Genomic DNA, 22958 nt, shown 5'->3' with positions numbered 1-22958 from the left:
GATAGATTACAGAAAGAAGAGAGTTACGATGTGACTTCAGAGAGTTAAAATATAATTGTATTTACAAAGTCACTTTGTATTTTCTACTTTTCTTCAACATTTTTCCTTTCTTGCACTTTTTGCTTTCTCTTTTCAAAAAATTTATGCTAGTATTAACGTGTGTGTTTGACAGTTTGAAGTTACAACAGTTCTCCTCAGGGTTACTTAACAATCTATTTTTGGAATAATTAAGGTTACACCCAATCCAGGTCATGTGATTGCATTTTAGGCACTTGGCAACTGCCTTTTATTTTGCAGCTGTTTGCCGTTTCTGGCAGTCACATAATTTGCAAAAAACAATAATAATGGCCAGTTTCTGGCATTTATTTCTTGTTTCCGGCAAGAATCAATCCTTGGAGAATATGGACTCACTTAAGAAGTGTTGCATTCACTTAAAGGCTGCAAAAAAATATGCAATCAGGTCAGGTCCTGTGATGCCTCGACTTACAACCACAATGACTTACGATTAATTCTAAAGCTCAATTACAGCTGTTAAGTCAAGGACCACTTGCAATGCAATGCCTTTTGAACTAATGGTGCCCTTCCAAGGTTTCTTGTGGATACCATGTTTCCGTTCCATCTTCTGAGCCTTTTTTCATCTCTATCAAAGCAGCCCCTCTACCCCTACCCATGGGCTCCATTCTGTCTATGTGTACCTGTTTTTAGCAATATTTTTCTGCAACTTTGCATCCTAAGGATTTTGAGGGCGTCTCTCTCTCTCTCTCTCTCTTTTTTTTTCATGTGTTCTCAGTGAAGGAAACCACGTCAGCAACAGATCTGGACAAAGAGATAGGAAGGAGAAATGATGACTCTTAGCTTGGTTGCTACCAACTGAGAAAACCACAAGGGCGGGTGTTGGCAAAATCCACTCCAACAGAATTAAGGTTTGCCAAATAAATTTGGCAAGGGGCGATGGTAGCAAATTTGGAAGGACTGTTATAGGCCGTTTCTGACTAGCACATTTTAGTTTTTAAAAAGCTTCTGCTTTTCAACAAACTTTATTAGGCAGAAGACTCCTGAATTTTGGCTATTGTAAACTAACATGTTTAACATTTTTGATGAATTCTGGAGATTTAAGCCTGGTAAGGAACGGTTAAAAGAGGTGGACATGGTTTGTCTTCAGGAAAGATGGCAAGTAGCAGAAATATAAGAATAGTCTTCAAATATCTGAAGAAGTGGACTTATTCTCTGCTAACCCAGAGAATGAGACCAGAACCAATGGACTAAAATTACAAGGAGACAGGAGAAATGTCTTGACCATTCAGATTGTTGGCCAGTGGAACTGATTGCTACTTGAGTTCTTCACCCTGGGAGTTTCTCTTTTTCAAAAAGCAGCTGGACTGTTTTTTCCTTGAGGAAGAAAACATTTTGCTTCTCATCCAAGAAGCTTCATCAGTTCTGACTGAGTGGATGGAAGGTTAGGTTCTAACAGGAAGGTTGGGGGGTGGGGGTGGGGAAATGGAAGGATTGTATTTCTTTGCAGTCATCTGGTCGTTAACACTCTGAGAGTCACTGAGGCCACTTGGGGGTTTACCTGTGCCTTCAGGGTCACCCGAATCAGAATGCAAATGGGTGTGTAACCTTCTTGGGACTATTGAAAGGGTGTCTGTGTTGTAGACCAGGGATCTCCAACCTTGGCCACTTTAAGATTTGTGGACTTCAACTCCCAGAATTCCTCAGCCAGCTTTGCTTTGAGAGTTTTGCTCGCTGAGGAATTCTGGGAATTGAAGTCCACAAATCTTAAAGTGGCCAAGGTTGGAGACCCTGATGTAGACTGAAGATAGGTGGTGTCTTAATCTTCCTTTTTGTTGAGAGAGGGTTGGCTGAATGGTCCTCAGCTCCTTTTTAAGCCAGGCTGCTTGGTACGTTGTCTTTCGAGTGAGCCGTTCTTTCATTGCTCAAAACACGTTGTGCTGTCTTAAACTGTCTTTTTTTTTTCTTTCTCTTCTTCTTCTTCGCAGTTTAATGCACGGTTAGCCCCCAAAGTCATGTGCTGCTGGATGGCTGATAATAAATGCACACTAGTGCCATGTGTTTTTTTTCAAAGTTGGCAACTTCAAGAGACGTGGATTTGAACTTACAAAATCCAGTACACAGTATACCAACTAGAGAATTCTGGGAGTTGAAGTCCACACATCTTAAAAGTTTCCTACTTCAAAAAACACTGTGCTAGCAGACCCTGCACTGAGCACGGATTAGACATTCATCTTCTTTCTGCTAGGAAGCTGAAGCCCCAAAGCCACCAATCTCCAGACATTGCTGAACTACCCTTCTCAGCATCCCTCACTCCCAGCCAAGCTGCCATTTATAAAGGGCTGCAAAACGTCCCTCTTTGATCTAATACCTCTGAAGATCTGGCCAAGTGTCAAAAATGGGGTCAAGGAGTTTGCAAAAGACGTTGCATTTTTGTTATTCCCTCTGGGTGATTTTTGTTTTTTTCGTTAAGGTGCTGGGGAATGTCCCCTGGTGCCATTCAACTAGGATCCCATATACAAAAAAAAAAGATATTCTGCTACTATAAAGGTTGCAACCACTATTATTAAAAATATGAGTGTTTCTCCACATAGGGAAAAAAAGGGGACAGTAGAAGATTAGGGATTGAGGGACACTTTATACTGATGACAGGTGGGAAAGACAGGTAGTTCTAAACTTATGACCACAACTGAACCTAAAATTTCCACTGCTAAACAACACAACTAAGTGAGTTTTGGCTTATTTCTTGCCACAGTTAAATGAATCACCGCAGTTATTAAATTAGTAACACCGTTGTTAAGTGAATCTGGCTTCCCCCTGACTTTGCTTGTCAGACGGGCGCAGAAAACATGACCCCAGGAAACTGCAACAATCCCAAGTACATGCCAGTTTCCAAGCGTCTAAATTTTGGTCATGTGACTATGGGAATGCAGCAATGGGCGGTAAGCGTGAAAAATGACCGTTAGTCACTTTTTCAGTGCTGTTGCAACTTTGAACGGCCACTAAATGGTCACGTAAATCAAGCACTAGCTGCGATGTGGAGAGAAAACCCAAGACAGGAGAAATCGGATGGAGAAAAGGAACAAGGGTAAGTTGGAAGAAGCAAAAGAAAAACGGTTCCATATCATTGCAAGACAACAGGAGCTCCATAAAATTAACAAGAGTTTAAGCTCCGCTGAAAAGAAAACCAAGTCCAGGTCATTCGTGTAAAATATATGACCAATCAATGTGCGGAAGAAATTGAGGAAGCAAATGTCACTTTTATATGATGCGTTGTTAGCTATCAGGGCAGGGCACAAGACAAACCATTCTTTCCTTCTTTCACAGAAAACACAGGTGGAAACTTTTATAGATCTGCCTGCATGTAACAGAGCAAGCTTGGCTCAATAATTAGACCCAACAACATGTCATGGTAGTCAATGCTTAAATTTAATTATTAAAAAGATTTTTCTATCCCAAATGTGCTCAGAATCTTGTTCAACAACCTAAAAACGGCATTTAAAGAAAAATCCGCAGAAAATTGAAACACTAAAACACAGAAAACACACAGAACAAACAGTTGACAAATGCAGTTTTGATCTTCGTCCAGATCTATAAGAAAGTCAAACAAATAGGAACTTTCCATCTGCAAGTGGGTCGTGGGTTTTTTTTTTTTTTTTTTTTTTGATAACAGATATCATGAAGTACAGTTGGTTGAATTTCTATGAAGTTAACAGAAAAACAGAGTTGGAAGGGACCCCCATACCATTTCAGACAAATGGTTGATCCAATCTCTTCTTAAAAACTTCCAGTGTTGGAACATATACAACTTCTGGAGGCAACATATGAGAAATGCAAATAGCTAACTTTGATATCAAATTTCCAGCATATTTCAATATTACATTTTTTTTTCTAATCACTCCCTGTTCCTTTGCAAACTGCTTCTCTTTCTTATTTTCAGGAAACCTGTCCTGAATTTGAAAGGAAGATTTTGAAATCTTCTACATTTACAAAACCAAATGTGCCTTACAGGTAGTCCTCAGCTGGCAACCATTTGTTTGGTGACCATTCAAAGCCGCAGAGGCACTGAAAAAGAGTGACTAGTGACCAGTCCTTGCATTTACAACTGTCACCAGATCCCCAATGATCACGTGTGATCCAATTCAGGTGCTGGACAACCAGTATGTATTCCAACAATAACAGAATAACAGAGTTGGTAGGGACCTTGGAGGTCTTCTAGACTAACCCCCCCCCTTCTCAGGCAGGAAACCCAATACCATCTCAGACAAACGGTTGTCCAATCTCTTCTTTAAAACTTCGAATGTTGGAGCATCAACAATTTCTGGAGGGAAGCCGTTCCACCAACAAGCAAAATGAATGGGAGAAACTGTGTTTGCTTAAAGATCAGATGATTCACTTAATAAGTGCAATGATTTGCTTTACAAACATGGCAAAAGGGGTTCTAAAATCAGGTGCAACTCACTTAAAGCTGCCTTGGTTAGTTAGCAATGGAAATTCTGATTCCAATTGTGGTTATAAGTCAAGGACTACCTGTATAGCAATATTAGAATTAACAGCACCCAGTAAAATACAAAAATTTGTTCCCAACACATGCTAAGTCAAATATAAATAAATCCAGATTCTCAGTGAACCTGGGTTAATTATTACCCTGCATTGACAGATTGTTTATGACCCTCCTTGAATTTATCTGTGAAGGGAGAAACACATCCCCGGACAATCAGTTTCTCAATTCCTCCAGTCTTATATTCATTTTAAATTCCCGTTTGTAGCACCGTTGTGCATTTTTGTTTAAAATCAACATAAAAAATTGTATGCACTTTAAGTGACTGTAAGATAAATAGTCTTTTGTTAATGTCTTTTTTTTTTTGTTTATTTCCAGCAATATAGACATTTTTGCCCAGTTTCTTTTAGAAAGTGCTAATTTCAAAGTACGGTTTGTCTGTTTTTGAATCTTACTGCGATTCAGGAGGAAGGGACACCTCGATTACATCTGCCTTCATTCGAATCAGATTAAATCTCCACTTCCCCCTCCTCTCTGGCAAAAAGAAAGAAAAAAACAACCCAAAACAATTGAGAATTGGATTAATTTACACATTTGTAATCAAGTACAAATCAAGTTGAAGTGCGGGAGAACAACCCCCAATAGTAAAAAAAAAAATTCTTCTTTCTCTCATTATTTTGTGGACACTATATAGAAAAAGGGGCATTGGTTCTCTAGAACAGGGCTGGGGAAACAAGACACTTTTATAACTTGTGGATTTCAACTCCCAACCATGCTGGCTCAGGAATTCTGGAAGTGCTCAAGTCATAAAGGGGCTATCGTTCCCCAGCTCTGCTCTAGAATTAAGTGCAGTTCCAGAAATAAAAGACAGTGCTATGAAATAAAAGGCAGTGCTATGAAACAATAATCTAAAAGGGAGAGGAGGAGGGCAAATGGTTAAAATATCTGAACAAATGCCACCCTAGGAAAGCTAACAGGAGATATGGATCATGGCAGCCCAGAAACGAATAATTTGAACTAACTATAATCATATAAAAACCCCATTAATCCCTGAAGTAAAACTATTAAATGCCGCCCCTAAAAATACACACAAAATAGTATTTCCCAATGTCATATATCCTAAGGCTGAAGCTTGGCGTGGCAACGGAGGGTCCGGAGATAAGATAGAGAGGTGTTTGCAAGCTGTGGCTGGAAAAAAAAGTCAACATGGCTGCCATGCTAAGTACACTTAAAAATGGGTGGAGCTTCGACTATATCATCTCACCGGCCATCTTGACTATTTTGACCATCCTGCATACACCCCTGGAGAGATAGATAAAAATTGAAAGTTTAATTGTACATAGGCAAGACTCTTATTATTATTGATTAGTGTCCTGTATAAATGAGTGCATCATAAAGACACTTGGGAAATAACATGCACACCCCTCCAGACATGGGGCAAGAGTGGCAAAACATACTAAAATTAATGTTTTACATTCAACTTTCTCATGCAATTACCACTTCCACCCAAAGACTTCTGATGTATAGCACTAGGTGAAATGTGAGGTCACATATGCAAGGCACCTGGACTACATGCTGGCAAATCTGGAAACTCTAGTAAAGGGGTGTCAAACTCAATTTTATGGAGGGCCACATCAGGGTTGTGTTTGACCTTGGGGGGATAGGGTGGACGTGGCTAGATCGATGTCACTCGTGTTGGGGGTTCCTGTGGCAGCCCGAGTGCTTTGCCAATGAAAACAGGCTCCCAAGCTCCGTTTTTGGCTGTGACGGCCTCCTGCAATTCTCTGCCAGCGAAAACAGACCTCCGTTTTCACTGACAGAGGCACTGAGGCAGGGGTGGTAATCAGCAGGTTCTGACCAGTTCTGGAGAACCAGTAGTGGAAATTTTGAGTAGTTCAGAGAACCGGCAAACACTACCTCTGACAGGCCCCACCCCCATCTCTTCTCCGCCTCCCAAGTCCCAGCTGATCGGCTGGGTCTTCTTTGGTTGCCCTGGACAGGAGAACAGAGCTGCAAAGCAGGTTAGTGGGGTGGGGAGGGAAGGGGGATTTTGCAGTATCCTTCCCCTGCCACACCCACCAAGCCACACCATGCCCACCAAGCTACGCCCTGCGGGCCAGATTCATCCCATGGAATCTGGGGTGACACCCCTGCTCTACTAGACAAGAAGCCTTTAAGGCACCGGTGGTGTGTGTGTGTGTGTGTGTGTGTGTTTTGATTACTCTTTTCGGAAACAAGAAACTAGAACAGGTCCTATGCCGGTTCTGTAACACATCGTTCTTGTGGTCCTTCCTTGACAAGAACCCATAAGCAACATGCTCTGGGGGAAAAAATATTTGGCGCTTCTCATCCCAGGGGGTTTAAAAATGTTCATGTCGTGTTTTTCTTGGTCCCTTGATTCTGCCAAAGGAAAGTAGTGAAAAAAATAATAATAAAGATACGGGATACGGATTAATATCCCAGGAACAGTTGCGTCTGCAGTTAGATTCTGTTCCTTCTTTGTAAGACCCCACACCTCCAACAACATGAGGCAGGGGGCTATTCCAGGGGATTTATAAATGTTGGGCTTGAGCCAAGCTTACGGTTCTCAGGAATGTGTGGTTAAAACCCTGATTTTTTTTTTTTTTGGACTACAGGGTGAAAAGTCAAGAAAAAGCTACTGCCCCCGCCACCCCCTTCCTGCAGTCCCCGCCCCACCCCCAATCTTCCGGGGCTTATGAAGCTTCAACTTTCCACAGTAGCATCATGGGAGCAACAGAGATCTGGCCAGTCGCGTCCAGAACCATTTCTTGGTGGCCGAGTTTGTGTAGTCACAGACGGTGATGAACCTTAAGATGCTCGGGAAATCTTTCTTCATTGTTTTGCATTTAACTGGGATCAGACGCTTGAGCCGGGCCCCTGCAGAAGGAAGCGGAGACGGGAGAGTGAGCTAACCGGGCATGAGCTGTGGCCCCCAAGCAAGAAGCACCGGGGGGGGCCCACCGCTCTTCCCCAACTGAAGTTCGGAGCCACCACAGCCCATCCAGGGGTGGGCTTCACAAATTTTAGCAGAGGGTTATCTGCCCGGTTGTTGAGTGGGCGTGGCCAAGTCGGCCTCCTGCACCACGGCGGGGGGGGGGGTGTTTTTGCCCTCCGCGGGCTTTGGAGCGTGAAAACAGCCTCCCTGGGCTCCGGAGGCTCTCTGGAAGCCGGAAACGGGCCCGTTTCTGGCCTTCCTAAACTTCCAGGAGGCCCATTTTTCACCCGCCCCGAGCCTCCGCATGCGCCCTTCACTTACCTGCATCCAAAATGGGGCCCTTAGAGACTCCTGGGAGGGGAGGGGCGGAGCCAGCCAGGAGTTGGATTTGGGGGGTTCTCCAAACTGTGCAGAATCTTAGCTAGGGGCTCTCCCGAACCCCTGCGAACCCCCGGCAGATCACCTGAGACCATCCCACAGCAGTCCAATACAGGCAATCCTCGACTTACAGCCATTCGTTTAGTGACTGTTCAATGTTATAATGGTGCTGAAAAAAGGGACTTATGACTGTTTTCCCCAATTACGACCACTGCACGGTCACGTGATCAACATTCAGACACTTGGCAACTGATTCATATTTGTGACGGTCGCAGTGTCCCCGGGGTCATGCGATTCCCCTTTTGCGACCTTCTGGCAAGCGAAGTCCATGGAGCAAGCCAGGTTCACTGAACAACTGTTCTACTCACTTAACAACCGCTGCAACTCACTTAGCAACTGTGGCAAGGACGGTTGTAAAGTGGGAAAAATTCACTTAACAACTCTCCTGCTCAGCCAATGGGAATGTGGGGCTGAACGGCAGTCGTAAGTCAAGGACCACTTAAGTGTCTGCAAGGCCGCACGGCCTGACTGTCCGTGGGCGTTGTTCCCACAGGGATCAGATTCTTACCTGGGGAAAGACTAAGAGCAAACTTGGTCTGGAAGTCACAGTCCTCACTGTCCAGATAGTCATCTGAGATGACCACCACCATCTTCCGACACCTGTAGAACCGGGAATATATTGGGGATGAGTGTCTTTGCCTGCCTGGTTTGGCACAGCAACCGAACAGGACAAGTACAGACTTCAACAGATAGTTAGGTAAAGGTCCCCCTCGCACATCCATGCTAGTCATTTCTGTCTCTAGGGGTTGGTGCTGATCTCCATTTCAAAGCCGAAGAGCCATCACAGTCCAAAGACATCTCCGTGGTCATGTAGCCGGCATGACTAAATGCCTTTGAAGGCGCATGGAACGCTGTTCGCTTCCCACCAAAGTGGTCCCTATTTTTCTACTTGCATTTTTTACACGCTTTTGAATTGCTAGGTTGGCAGGAGCTGGGACAAGTAACGGGAGCTCCCTCCGTTACGCGGCGCTAGGGATTCAAACCGCCAAACTGCCAACCTTTCTGATCGACAAGCTCAGCATCTTGGCCACTGAGCCACCCCGTCCCTTCCAACGGATAGTTAGGACTGCAGAAAAGACAATTGCAACCAACCTGCCTTCCACTGAAGCCCTTTATACTGCATGGGCCAGAAAGAGGGCTGAGAAAATATCTACAGACCCCTCACATCCTGGACATAAATTATTTCAACTTCTTCCCTCTGGATGCTACTATAGAGCATTGCATGCCAAAGCAAGAGATAGTTAGACAGAGATAGTTTTGCCCCCAACCCCCAATGCCATCACTCTGCTAAACAACTAATTCCCACAGCACTATCTTATGCCCAAGGATATCAAACCACATAGTAGGGCTGCAATACTATTATTGTCCCCATGTTTCCTATTATCTATTCCTTTAGCATCTTATGACTATCACTTTGGTGTTTGTATCTTATGATTTATGTTGGTTGTTTTTGTTTAGTATCTTATGACTATCGCTTGAGTATTGTATCTTATGATTTATGATGATTGTATTTTATGATTACGATCGTGATTTGCCACTTGTTGCTTGTATGTACACTGAGAGCTTATGCACCGGAGACAAATTCCTTGTGTGTCCAATCACACTTGGTCAATAAGGGATTCTCTCCTGTTCCTATTCCTATTCTTCAAGTCTTCGGGAGGGCTAAAACTGCATCCCTGGGCTCCGGATGCTCTCTGGAAGCCAGAAACAGGCCCATTTCCGGCCTTCCTGAACTTCCGGGAGGCCCGTTTTTCGCCCTCCCTGAGCCTCCACGCACGCCCTGCACTTACCTGCATGCAAAATGGGCCACGTGGGGACTCCTGAAGTGGGATTTGCGGGTTCTCCAAACTGCACAGAATCTCAGCTAGGGTCCCTCCCAAACTCCTGCAAACCTCCAGCAGCCCACTCTGCCTGAAAGGGCTCCAGTTCCTCACCCTGTGCTAAAGTCAACCCAATTTGTGTTTTAATTCCAGCTCCTCCTTTGTATAAAGCTTATTTCCCCCCAGAGGCGCTGCTGAACTCACCTCCTCTCTATCAGCTCACTGGTGATGGACCACACGCAGGTGCCCGGCAGGACATCCCGATCAAACACACAGAGCTTCAACTTATGTTTCGCCTGCTCCAATTCCTGGATCATCTCCTGCACAAAAGGAATGTCATTCTGGCAGTAGCAGATGAAGGCGTCAAAGAGCTCAGGGCTCTGCCCTGCAAAAAAAGGAAAAGCAAAGAGAGTTGGGTGAGCGCCAGTTAAGCTGGCTTAAGCCATCACAATGCCAATTTTGTGCACCGTGACTTACATCTTGCCAATCACACGCAGGTGCTCCTCGACTTATGACCGCAACTGAGCCCAACATTTCTGAGTTGCTGAGCAAGGCAGCTGCAAAGTTGGGTTTTGCCCCCACTTTATGGCCTTTCTTGCCACTGTTGTTAAGTGAATCGCTGCAGTTCTTAAGTTAGTAACACGGTAAAGTGAATCTGGTTTCCTCATTAATGTTGCTTATCGGGTGGCCACAAAAGGTAATCTCCTGATCCTGAGGCCTATGAGATATGAATCAGGTGCCAAGTGTCCAAATTTTGAATACCAGAAGGAAAGTGTCAGCTTTGGAAGCTATTTGAGCCTGGGAAAGTGGGGGGGGATTCATTGGAGTATATCTAGTTAGACATAATAAAATCCTTTTTCTGATTCAAGGTCAGGTTGTTTTGCGCATAAGTGAGAGGAAGTCTTAATTTGGGGCGGATGAGGATTGGGCCATGCGATGTGATTGATGGGTGCAGGGGATGGATTTGTAGTTTTTACTTCTTGCAAGAAAGTCCGGAACTTTCAGATTCAGGTTTCCCCAATTGTGCCAGTTATTATCCAATTAAAAAGGAACCTTTGAGAAGATGTCTGTCTCGGAGTTAATGGGTGGAACGGAGGGTTGCTGGAACGCTGACAGAGAGTATTATGTACAAAGCCTTGAGCAGGACTAACAAAGACTTTAAGACTAATAAAGAAGTAAATTAATGTAATCTGTTTGTTGGAGACTTAAGAGTGTTGTACAAATCTAGTTTGTATGAACTTTCTATGGTTTATTCATGAAACCAGGATTAGGGTAATCATGGTTTACCTGTGCCTTCCCTCAGCTCTCTAAAAATTATACAAAACACCATAACCAACTCTGGCCATTCAAATTCTGAGGGGCAGGGGAAGGAGACCTCAACAGAGCTAATCCAGAATAAACAGATATAATTCTTTTCTGAAACGAACAAGGTCAGAGATAAACAAGCTTGTCCCTTTACTTATGACAAAATTGTACTGCAAGGAAGTGCCCAGCAATCTAGTTCCAACTATAGCCCTTCTCTAAGACATAAGAAATATAAATAAATAAATGAACTAGTCTTCTGGAGGGAAATGCCATAAACTGGCTTGTTCGTCATGCTAAATCACGGTTTTGGGCTTCCATAGACAAGCCATAATTCTCTATATCCACTGTTGGTTCATGCACAAATCATCAATAAAGAATAAATGGCTCCACGCACAAATAATAAGTAGACCACAGATGGATTCCATCCATGAACCATAAATAAATCACAACCGACTTTGCAAACAGACCACGATCATTGGCAGGGCTCAGTACCTACTAAGCCAACATCGAATGATCCGTGTTATTGTTTGCTATGATGTACAAGTAGTCATAAACTTAACAACCATTCATTTAGTGACTGTTCAAAGTTACAACAGCAATGAATGATGTGACTTACAACCAGTCCTCACACTTACAACCGATGCAGCATTCCCTGCAGTCGTGTGTCCAAAATTTGGTTGCTTGGCTTGTGTTCACAATGTGCATCCTCGGGGTTATGTGATCACCATTTGTGACTTTCCCATCCAGCTTCCGACAAGCCAAGTCAATGGAGGAAGCCAGATTCGCTTAAGGACCACATGATTTACTTAACACCTGCAGTGATTTGCTTAACAACCATGGAAAAAAGGTTGTAAAATAGGGCACAGTTCACTTCACAGCTGCCTTACTTATCAACAGAAATTCTGATCTCAGTTGTGGTTGTAAGTCAAGGACTACCGGTATGAACTAGCCTGTTGAAGCTTTTCCTATTGAATTTCTTCCTGGCTTGCAAATGTAGATGTGAGAAACGTCCCTCATTCCTACAGAAGATGGTGAAAGAATTGTGTGTTTTTCCCTTCTTAGGACCAGCTGAAGATCACACGAAGTGTTAATACCATTTTATAATGCCTTGGTAAGGCCACATTTGGAATACTGCATTCAGTTCTGGTCGCCAAGATGTAAAAAAGATGTTGAGACTCTAGAAAGAGTGCAGGGAAGAGCAACGAAGAGGATTAGGGGACTGGAGGATAAAACACACGAAGAATGGTTGCTGGAACTGGGTATGTCTAGTCTGATGAAAAGAAGGACCAGGGGAGACATGACAGCAGTGTTCCAATATCTCAGGGGCTGCCCCAAAGAAGAGGGAATCAAGCTATTCTCCAAAGCACCTGAAGGCAGGACAAGAAGCAAGGGGTGGAAACTAATCAAGGGGAGAAGCAACCTAGGACTAAGGAGACATTTCCTGACAGAACAATTAACCAGTGGAACAGCTTGCCTCCAGAAGTTGTGAATGCTCCAAGACTGGAAGTTTTTAAAAAGATGTTGGATAACCATTTGTCTGAAGTGATGTAGGGTTTCCTGCCTAGGCAGGGGGTTGGACTAGAAGACCTCCAAGGTCCCTTCCAACTCTGCTATTCTATGATTCTATGAATAGGCCCCCAAACTGCCCCCTCTCTCCAATCCCCACAAGATGCCTGCTATAAAAATATATATATCACTTAATTTATTTAATTTAGGAACTACCCTAGTCCAATTTATCTCTGGGCTATCTTCTGTAAAAATCAGACAGAAGAGGAAAGACGAGACTTACTTTAAAAAGAGCGATGATTAAAACACATTGCAATACCCATAATCTTCAACTTACGACCACAACTGAGCCCAAATTTTCTATCTCTTAAATGAGACATTTGTTTAAGTGAGTTCTGCCCCATTTTACCACTTTTCTTTGCAGTGAATCACTTGTAGGTTTTAAGTTAGCAACAATTGGCTTCCCCGTTGACTTTGCTGGTCAGAAGGTCGCGAAAAGAGGAATCACGTGACCCTGGGACTCTGCGACCGTCATAAGCAAGAGTCAGTTGCAAAGCATCTGAATTTTGAGCACATGGTCATGGGAATGGCTCAACGGTCAATAAGCGATAAGTCACTTTTTTTTTCAGTGCCATTGTAACTTTGAAATATCACTAAATGAAATGTTAAGTCGAGGACTGCCCGTATTAAAATTATTTCAAGATATGACAGCCCATTTACCTAGGGGGTCATCCTGAGTGGTGATGCCCTGCATTTCAGACGTCCTCGGAAAGCTACTGTCCACTGCGGGGACTTGAACCGGTCGCTCCGATTCTTCTTGTTGCTTCTTCTGGAGGTACCTCTTACAGTTCTCATCTGCAAATAGAGGAAAGGCACAGAGGTGGACAACTTTAGGAAACCAGGACTATGCATAACTTCGGGGAGGTGAGAGGGGATGGGGATAGCCAACTGGGACAAGCTTCCATGGCCTCCTCTTATTCAGGGGTCCCCAACTCTCAGGCTGCAGCCTGTTCTGACCTAGACCTTCCCAAGATCATGAAGCTGAGATCCTCATCCTGATAAAACCGCTTTTATTTAGTTATAAAGTGAATTCCTCTCCAGCAAAGTCCCGGCAAACAGTCTTTCATAAGATTTCAAAACTACAGACCTTTATCAGGCTTGGAGAATTGCCAGGACGATATCTTCCAAACGCCACGCTGTAGCAGAAATTACGTGGCAAAAAGTCAGGAACAGGTCTTCACCCTAATGAGTGGAACTAATTGTCTCCTGCAAACCCCACTCCCCTTTTGCTCCTCTTTATTCCCTCTGGGAGGAGCCATTCACTGTCCACCTGTGCCCTTACTCCTGTGTTGACCCTTGTTCCTTAGCTGTTCCCTTCTCCTGGCAGCTCTGCACATGCGCACACTGGGAACAGGCTCCAGCTGTTCTTCTTCCCCACTAATCTCTGACTCCAAAGGAAGCTGATAGCTGTCGGACAGCCTTGGCCCCATCTCTGAGCACTCGTCAGAGCTTTCCTCAGACTCCAAGGCGAGCACATGTTCCTCCCCAACCTCCTCACTGTCTCAGTCTGCCGCCAGCTCTGCTGGCAGCTGGTGGGCCACAACATAGTCTACTACCCAGCCGTGGCCTATTTGGGATTGGGCCACGTGAGTGGCTGGCTGGAGCGCGCATGCATGCAACTCAACTTGAGCAAGCAGCGGGCTGGCGGGCATTTGCACGCATGCATGCAAGTCCACCACTCGTGCAAATGCTGCGTGAACATGAGCATGCATGCCTTTCAGTCCGCCACTTGCACAGTGCAGTTCCCTTCCCTGCTGCCCCAGACCAGTACTCTATTGGGTCTAAGTCAGGGGTCCACAATCTCTTCTGTTTGCCCCCTTCATGAAATTTCAGATTGTCCACTGGCTCCCAAACATATATTATCTGAAAATAATTTAATAAACACTATTTGAATGAATAGTACTGTTGGAAGAAATATCCATCCGGTTCAGTTCCCCCTCTGGGAGAAAGGCACTGGAGACAAAATGAGGGCTGATTGGAAAGATTTATTGATGAATAAGAACCACATTTGTGATTCTGGTGCAGCTGAACACATGGAGTTGAGAGTGAGGGGGTTTTATACCATCTCTTGGGCTTTGCATTTGAGCTTCCTGTTCCTGTGCAAGAACATGTATTCTATTGGCTGTTGTCAGACTCCCATGGGGACATGTAGGGGTCATAGCTGGCTCTATAGGCAAAGTAAGTGTTTGTCTGAGCTAAGTTTGGTTGAAGTTTGGAGGGTGATGCAATGAAGGGGCATTGGGCAATTCCTATTGTGGCTGAGGGCTAATCCTAGCTTTGTTGAGGGCATTTGTTTATGAATAGAGCTATCTCTCCCTTTATCTCTTAAGTGCTGACATCTGCTGTGGGCTATTAAGGAAAGTGGGGGCTTGTTTTCCAAGAGTGAGTTTCTCCATTTCTCACCCAGGGAAATATAATGAATTCTCAAAATATTTCATTCTTCTAGGAGAGGAGTGGGTGCTAACTTTCTACAGTAATAATTTAATTGGCAGCTGTGATTGCACACAGTTGTCTATATAATGATGACAAAGCAGATAGTTCTCAACTTACAACAGTTCATTTAGTGATCGTTCAAAATTACAATGGCACAGAAAAAAAGTGACATGGCCGTTCTCAAACTTACGACCGTTGTAGCATCCCCATGGCTGTGTGATCAAAATTCAGATACTTGGCAACTGAGTCATATTTATGACGGTGGCAGTGCCCTGGGGGAGAGGTTGTGATCTCCTTTTGCAATCTTCTCACAAAGTCAATGGGAAAGTTAGATTCCCTTAACCATCATGTTACTAACTTAACAACAAAAGTGATTCACTTAACAACTGAATTTTGTATCCGTTACATTTGGTTTGCTGCAGCGGTTGTAAGTATGAAAAATGCTCATGTCCCTTTTTCCAGTGCCGTTGTAACTTTAAATTGTTGTAAGTCATAGACTACCTGTATTTTAGAGAGATAATTTCTATCTGAAAATGACGGCATTTGCTGACAGTTTTCAGCAATCCAGAACAGGGATGCAAAAATTGAAACAATTCTAAAAGGAACAGCAATTATATTTTCTCATCGAAGTCAGCCATCAGGACTGGTGTTCAAATTTTTATTTTATTTATTTATTTATTTTATTTTGTCAAGCGATTATAAGATAACAGATATAAGTATAAACATAGTTATGAATACATGAAATGGATACATATAAGAAAAAAAACACAATAGGACAGGGACGGTTGGAGCGCTTACGTTTTCCTTTATGTTTATATTTATGTTGTTTTCCTGCACCCTTTTACAATCGTGACTATCGTCCCTGTCCTATTGTCCCCAATTATTCGTACCTATTTCCTGTATTCTTACCCATGTTTATATTCATACCTATTATCTTGTAAGCGATTGACAAATCAAATCAAATAAAAATAAATAAATATTTCGGGTGTCCTTTGGAGATGGGGTGTGCATAAGCGCACCAACGTGTGCCTATCGTCCCGGTCCTAGTTTCTTTCATTTTTCTTATATGTATCCATGTATTCATAACTATGTTTATACTTATACCTATTATCTTGTAAGAAATTGACAAATCAAATAAATAAATAAATAGATGTGGACTTGCAGAATGCTCTCACTAGCCTAGCCATGGCTAAGAATTCTGGCAATTGAAGTTCTCACACATCTGGATCAGGGGAGCGTGGCGCTAAACTCTGGAGACCAGAAACATACCAGATGCTCATGAAAGCTTAGGTTTTAATAAATTGCATTAGTTGGGAAAAGTGATTGACTGGATTGACTTACTGTAAGCCCACAGCCTTAAAACAGGATGTGGTGGGGGGATGGGTAAGCAGGAAATGACAATTAAATACTCACAAGGAAGTTTTTTTTTTCTTTTTTGCCTGTTGTAGAAATTTTTTGCCTTCAATCTGATGCGGGAAGTCAGCTTTACTCAGCATTTCACACACACACACACACACACACACACACACTCACCTCTATCCCAACATTTGTCCCTGGCAGGCAAGCTATTCAACTTTTCCCCAACTTCACTCTGCCTTTATTGAACCTAGATTAGAATATAGCTGGGATGACCTACTGCTCAAATTTTGCAAAACAAAGCAAACTCAAATTGTCACCCAGGGCCGTCTTAACAGCATTATGGGCCCCTGGCCAAGCAGTGTTCTGGGGCCCCTACAACAATTACTCACAGGAGTAAAAATGGTCGATGAAATTAAACATGTATTTATTTTATTGGCACTTCCAACCAAATTGGTGTTATTTAATAAAATAACCCCGATTCATTTTTTTAAAAATGCAGTAAAATGTCATAAATCTGTTGCTGTATTTATAGGATAAAAGGTGCATTGAAGGGTCAACATGCACAGATTACTTGGGGGGCCCTGTGCTCGCGGGCAAGTGCCCATCAGGCCCGTGCGTTAAGACGAGCTGGCTGAGCTGGGATCCTGCCAAGGGCGACCCTTGGAAGCTTCCATTTCAGGACGCTCACCGCAGGCTACAGCGCAGCGATCCCTTTCCAACAGCGGCCTTCCCAAAGCAGGGCGCACCCCCCGCCCCGTCCCGTCCCTCGGATAGCGATCTCTCCCGTTCTACCCGGCCGGAGGGCTCACCAATGCTGGGTCCCAGGTCGGTGAGGATGTCTTGGCGGCCCAGGAGGCGCAGCAGATCCAGGAGGCGCCCCACCGTTGCCCCGCCGGGGCTCCGCGCCTGCCAGTCGTGCAGCAGGTGCTCGGTGGGGTCCCGCTGGGTTTCGAAGTGCCTGATCTCCAGGTATTCATAGCCCAGCTCCTCCGCCAACGTCGCCCAGTCGGCCGCCACCGGGGCGCGCGGGTTGAGGAAGAGAGACAGCCGGCGCCGCACCGAGTAATTCAGCGCCACCAGCGGCACCGAGGCACTTTCCGACGTCTCCGCTTCGCCCCCGATGCATCTGGTGGCCTCTCCCGCCATGGCCGGCCCGGGCGCTGGGTCTACGCCAAGCTATGGTTGCTCGGCTGCGCCGCTTTCACAACACCTCCGACGGCACGGAAGCAAAAAGACGGAGACGTCGCCGCCCAGCCGGTTTCGCTTTGGGCGCAGGGCGACTGTGGGCTGCGCCTCTCTCCGCAGCTGGAGAAAAGCTGGGCAGCTGCAGGACTGGGATCGACGGGAGTTGAAGTCCGGGCACTTCCCCGCGTGGAGAAGGCGAGCGAAGGCTTCCAGATGTGGATGAACTACACCACCCGGCATCCTTCGCTCGGGGCCAGGTCGGAAGGGCTGGCTGGGGTTTGGAGGTGTTCTCTGGAGAGGAACGAGTGAAATTGGAGCTGTAGCGCAAGAGACAGAACAGAATAAGAGAATTGGAAGGGATCTTAGAGGCCTTCTAGTCTAACCCCTTGCTCAGGCAGGAAAACCTACTTGGACCATTTCAGAGAAATGGCTGTCCAGTCCCTTCTTAAAAACTTGCAGTATTGGCACATTCACAATTTCTGGAGGCAAAAAGTTAACACTGATTAATATTGTCCCTATCAGGAAATTCCTCCTGAATTCTAATCTGGATCTCTCTTTCATTAGTTTCCACTCTAATCTATAGAAGAAGAACCCCTGGATCTAAAAGATATTTATTTCCACTGCCCGCTCCAAGAAAATTAAATAGGATAGAATAGAATACTTTATTGGCCAAGTGTGATTGGACACACGAGGAATTTGTCTTGGTGTAAATGCACTCTGTATACATAAAAGAAAAGATACGTTCGTCAAGAGTTAAAAATCATAAGGTACAACACTTAATAACAGTCATAGGGTACAATAAGCAATTAATCATACTAGGAAATAGTCAATATAAATCGTAAGGTTACAAGCGACAAAGTTACAGTCCTACAATCACAAGTGGGAGGGGATGGGTGATAAGGAGTGATGAGAAGATTAACAGTAATAGTAGTGCAGACTTTGTAAATAGTTGAACAGTGTTGAGGGGATTATTTGTGTATCAGAGTGATGGCGTTCGGGGAAAAACTCTCCTTGTGTCTAGTTGTTCTGGTGTGCAGTGCTCTATAGTGTTGTTTTGAGGGAAGGAGTTGAAACAGTTTATGTCCGGGATGTGAGGGGTCTGTAAATATTTTCAAATAAAAGAAAATAGTCATCTCTTTTTATCTCCCTTCCCTTTAAAAAAATGATTTTTGTGGGAATCAGCATTGAAATATAATTTAGAGATAGGAAGCGCATTGCAACACATGTGAATTCCACAAATCGGCCAAAGTTGACAGTTTAAAGCTCTCCAGAAACCCCCTGGAGGCAGTTTAAATCAAGCCTAACCAGAATTAAGTAAACCAGAGCTTAGCTGAATTGAGTCCAAAATTTCATTTGCTACGTGAGACAGCTGTTAAGTGAGTTTTGCCCCATTTTATGACCTTTCTTGTCATAATTGCTAAGCGAATAAGCAGTTAAGTGAGTAACACAGTTGTTAAGTGAATAAAAAGTCATACAAAAAGTGAATGAACACACAATCCTAAGCACTGCAGCCGACATAAATACATGCAAGTTTCAAGCATCCAGATTTTGATCATGAGACCATGAGCAATGTTCATCAATGTGAAAAAACGGTCATAAGTCCCTTTTTCAGTATTGTAATTTTGAATGGTCATTAAATGAACAATTGTAAATTGAGGACTACCTGTAGGGTTTTCTCTCAGAAGGAAATTTCAAAAACTTTTATAAAATATTGCAGTATTTCTTCATGATTAATTATTCCCCATTGTCGGTGATGTTACTTCTGGCTAGTTCTCTGTAGATGCCATATGTTAAATAAATAAATAAGTGTCACACAATCCTGCCAAAATGGCTACTGGACAAGGCTTCTCCTGCAAGAGTCAGAGGAACACAGAGCGTGGCTATCAAGGGCAGGCCACGGATGTTTGTGGACTTCAGCACCCAAGAGAATGCCCAAGATCTGATTATTGGAGCCCACACAGATTCTCTTCCATACGGTATTCAGTCCTTCTCATTAAGAGTCTTGCAAAATCCTTACCACAGCCAAGTAGAGCGTATCTGTCTTGCTCCTTTCACAAATGTGCTAAGCGATCACAGCTTATCTAAGATATCTGTTGTGTTCAGAGGGAAGCCATTTATAGATTTTCTGATCCATAACCCAATTCTTAGACCCATCCAGATATCATTGCCCTAATTCCTAAACATCTTTATTCCTAGTGAGTTGTGTTCCCTAGACTATTACAGGTGACAATCTGTTTCACATCCAATCTTGGTCTATTCTTTGTTTATCCTTGATCGACCATTATCTATCAGTATCTGACATTCTGGGGCAGAACTTGCTTGTTCTTTGGCCTGTGCTTTCCTTCCTTCCATCTTTCCTTCCTTCCTCCCTTTGTCTCTCCCTTCATCCCTCTGTTCCTCTCTATCTTTGCTTCTTTCCCATTCCTACAAACCTAAGGCTGCATCTGAATAATCACCATTGTTGATAGCAAATGTTCAATGATTATAAATCAGATGTTCCAATAGCATATTCCATCAGGAAAGCAATATATAACTCATTCCAAAGTGGCCAAAGTTCTGTAAAACCACAACAGAAAATACTTGCTGATAAGTTTCCAGTTTACTTGTTTGGTCAGCTTGATGCTGGTAACACTGGAAGCAGCAGATATGAGAGACATGTCTATACCATGGCAGTATTCGCCTTTGGCTTAGGGCAGGGGTGGGCAAACTACGGCCCGCGGGCCACATCCGGCCCGTTGGTCTTTTTAATCCGGCCCGCCGAAGATTGGTACAGAATTAAGGTTTGATGTGAAAGATTGAATGATTGCATTCATTTGATTTTGACTTGTAATGACAGGCATTTCGACACCAGGTGACGCATTAGGCGCAGTGACTTGATTTTATGGAGATTTTGCATTTTTTTATATGTATCGTATCTTGTGCTGACCCGTCCCGTCTGTCAAATTTTAAAAGTCAATGAGGCCCCTGAGCCAAAAAGTTTGCCCACCCCTGGCTTAGGGCATAAATTCAAATAAAATCAATCAATTAATAATTACAGTTGTTGAAAAAAAATGAAAGAACACAATTAACTTGCCACTTAGGAAACACTATGGAAATTACGTTTTTTTCATTTATATTTGCAGGAGAATATCGAATACGAGGGAATCTGTGTGGCTCAGGATTGAACCGTGGAGTCCTTTGGCGTTCTCTGAACTTGGTTCTTGCTTGCGGATGTTTTATTATCCAACTGGGTAGCATCAACAGTGAGATGGCTCAACAACAAGAGCTTTTTCTTCCTCGTCCTGCAAAAAGTCAGTAAGGTCTCAGGCCCCACTCATTCACCATGCAGTACAGCCTAAAATGTCCATAGAGAGCCAAGAGGAGCACTGCCAGAAGAATGAATGCCTTCAACTTTTGTCCATGTTTTTTTCTGAAAAGGACAGAGAAAAGGGAACAGCTTGCTAGGAGAACCTTGGCTAATTCACGGTGCTCCCTAGCCTTTCATTAACCTGGTGCTTTCGAAGCTGCATCATCTCTACTCAACCGAGCCGTGTTGCTTATGAATCCTTGGGATTGTCGCCCAGCTCATCTGGTGTAAGCCTGACCAAGGGATTCTCCAACGCCTTCCATCTTACCGGATACCAGCGGGAAAGGGCTCCATTCAGATGTATTTGGAGGGCCCATTGGGATAGGAAGTGAAGCAGGGGGCCTCCAGGGGGTCTCAAGAGCAATCATCAGCCCACTTTGTGAAAGGGCACTTAGCATCAAGCACGGAGTAGCACCACTCACAGGCAGAAGTGAGTTAAGGGGCAACACTTCCCAATCCAGGCCTTTTAACGGATAGGAGCATTTCCAAATATTTAGAGGGAAGGAAGGGGAAGAGGAGGGAAAGGAAGAGAAGGCAAGGATACTCGAGTCTGGCAAAGTAAATCTATCTACGATTACAGCAGAGGTGGTATTCAGCTGGTTTGGACCGGTTCTGGCGTACCAGTAGCGGAAATTTCGAGTATTTCGCAGAACTGGCAAATCCCCCGCCCACCTGCTCCCACTCTTTCCTGTCCTATGTTCCCTTGTGTTTTAGCTCCGCTGATTCGCGCGGCAGAGCAGATTGCCACGCCTCAGCTGAGCTAAAAAAAAACAGCTCACCTCAATAGCGCTGACACAGAGGGTGGTTTTTGAGTGTTGCTCTCATAGAACCGATAGGACAAAATGTGGAATCCCACCACTGAATTACAGGCTACATTAATTAGAATAAGACATACCTGCACCAAGAGCTTTCCTTTCCTAGGTTCTTCCTTACAATCTGGAAGCCGTGCAGGACAAATAAAGCAATACGTGAATAGATTTCCAGGCACATCTCTTACGATAATAGCTATATTGATTATGGAGCCATTGCCTAAACTGCACAGTTGTAGCAAATAATTGAATGCTTCAGACTTTGATTACCAAACATCCTCCAAGTCATATGGGGGCCTCTCAACTAACTCATCTTTTTCAGATAATTTTTGTTTCTTTTTTTCTTTTTTTAAAAAAAACAATCTTTTTCCAACTAGCAAATGCTATTAAAAGGCTATTTTTTTAAAAAAAAATCTGTTATTCAGAAAAGCTGCTTCCAGACTCTTAACCCAGCTCTCCTCCTGTAATGTCCAATACTTTTTTTTTTTTTTTTGCAATTCTTGTGAATCTTCCCAACTAAATGCAATATGCAAATTATATACATATAGCACTATTCTCTGAAATGCAAGACTAAGTAAGTAAGTAAGTACCGTAAGTAAATAAATAAATACATGCTAGATTTCATTTATTTGCAAGAGGATCTATGATAAACTTCAGACCAGTTTTACTTCTAATTCCTCAGATATGGCTTCTGTATTATGGAGTCTCTACATTCAAACTGTTTTTATTTTATGATCAACTGATAATAGTTGAATTTCTTTCCACTTCTCTCTCTCTCTCTCTCTCACTAAATCAGCCTTTTTCAGCCTTTTTACCTGGAAACAATTTCCATAAAAGTATTATATCTACCGTTGGCATTGCATGGTGCACAAAGCTATATATATATATATTTGTTTTCTTAAGTTTTCGCGGGTACTTACATGTATGGCATTCGGCTTCACAAACACACATCCTTCACATTCTAAACCCCTGACACTGCATTAATATTGCACTATATACGGTAGAATTCAATAGAGTTACTGCCCTGGGATAGAAGCTCTTTTTCCAGCCTATTTGTCCTTGTTTTTATGCACTCTCGTGAAACCCTCGAGCGACCTTTTGTAGAATCTCGTTTGAGAAAGGCCGATCTAAATGACCGGTTGTGGGGCTACATCTGTGACTCTTCCGCAGAGAGAGGGATTCACAATGTCCTTCGCAGAACCTCTTTCCTGAGGGATGAAGCATGAAG

The 22958-nt window shown here is 43.6% G+C and overlaps 1 protein-coding gene and 1 long non-coding RNA gene across 2 annotated transcripts; one reads left to right on the top strand and one right to left on the bottom strand.

The window, feature by feature from the left end:
• Positions 1–3419: 3419 nt before the first annotated feature.
• MYD88 (MYD88 innate immune signal transduction adaptor) lies at positions 3420–17712 on the bottom strand. The gene is made up of 5 exons (XM_026678911.2): positions 17200–17712; positions 13259–13393; positions 9932–10112; positions 8416–8507; positions 3420–7411 (listed from the first exon to the last, which is right to left on the bottom strand). Exons 1-5 carry the CDS (start codon positions 17534–17536, stop codon positions 7257–7259), a joined length of 900 nt encoding a protein of 299 aa, XP_026534696.1. The 5' UTR covers positions 17537–17712; the 3' UTR covers positions 3420–7256.
• Positions 17660–21028, top strand: LOC148128759 (uncharacterized). Its single transcript, XR_015745800.1, has 2 exons — positions 17660–17832; positions 20698–21028. It is a non-coding gene; the product is annotated as an uncharacterized LOC148128759 (long non-coding RNA).
• The last annotated feature ends 1930 nt before the right edge of the window (positions 21029–22958 follow it).

The sequence above is a fragment of the Notechis scutatus genome, chromosome Z (genome assembly GCF_049901735.1).
Source record: "Notechis scutatus isolate UNSWTSFEM ecotype Mainland chromosome Z, rNotScu1.2, whole genome shotgun sequence".
NCBI lineage: Eukaryota > Metazoa > Chordata > Lepidosauria > Squamata > Elapidae > Notechis > Notechis scutatus.
Note: the sequence above shows the minus strand (reverse complement) of the source record. Positions and strands in the feature narration are given on the sequence as shown.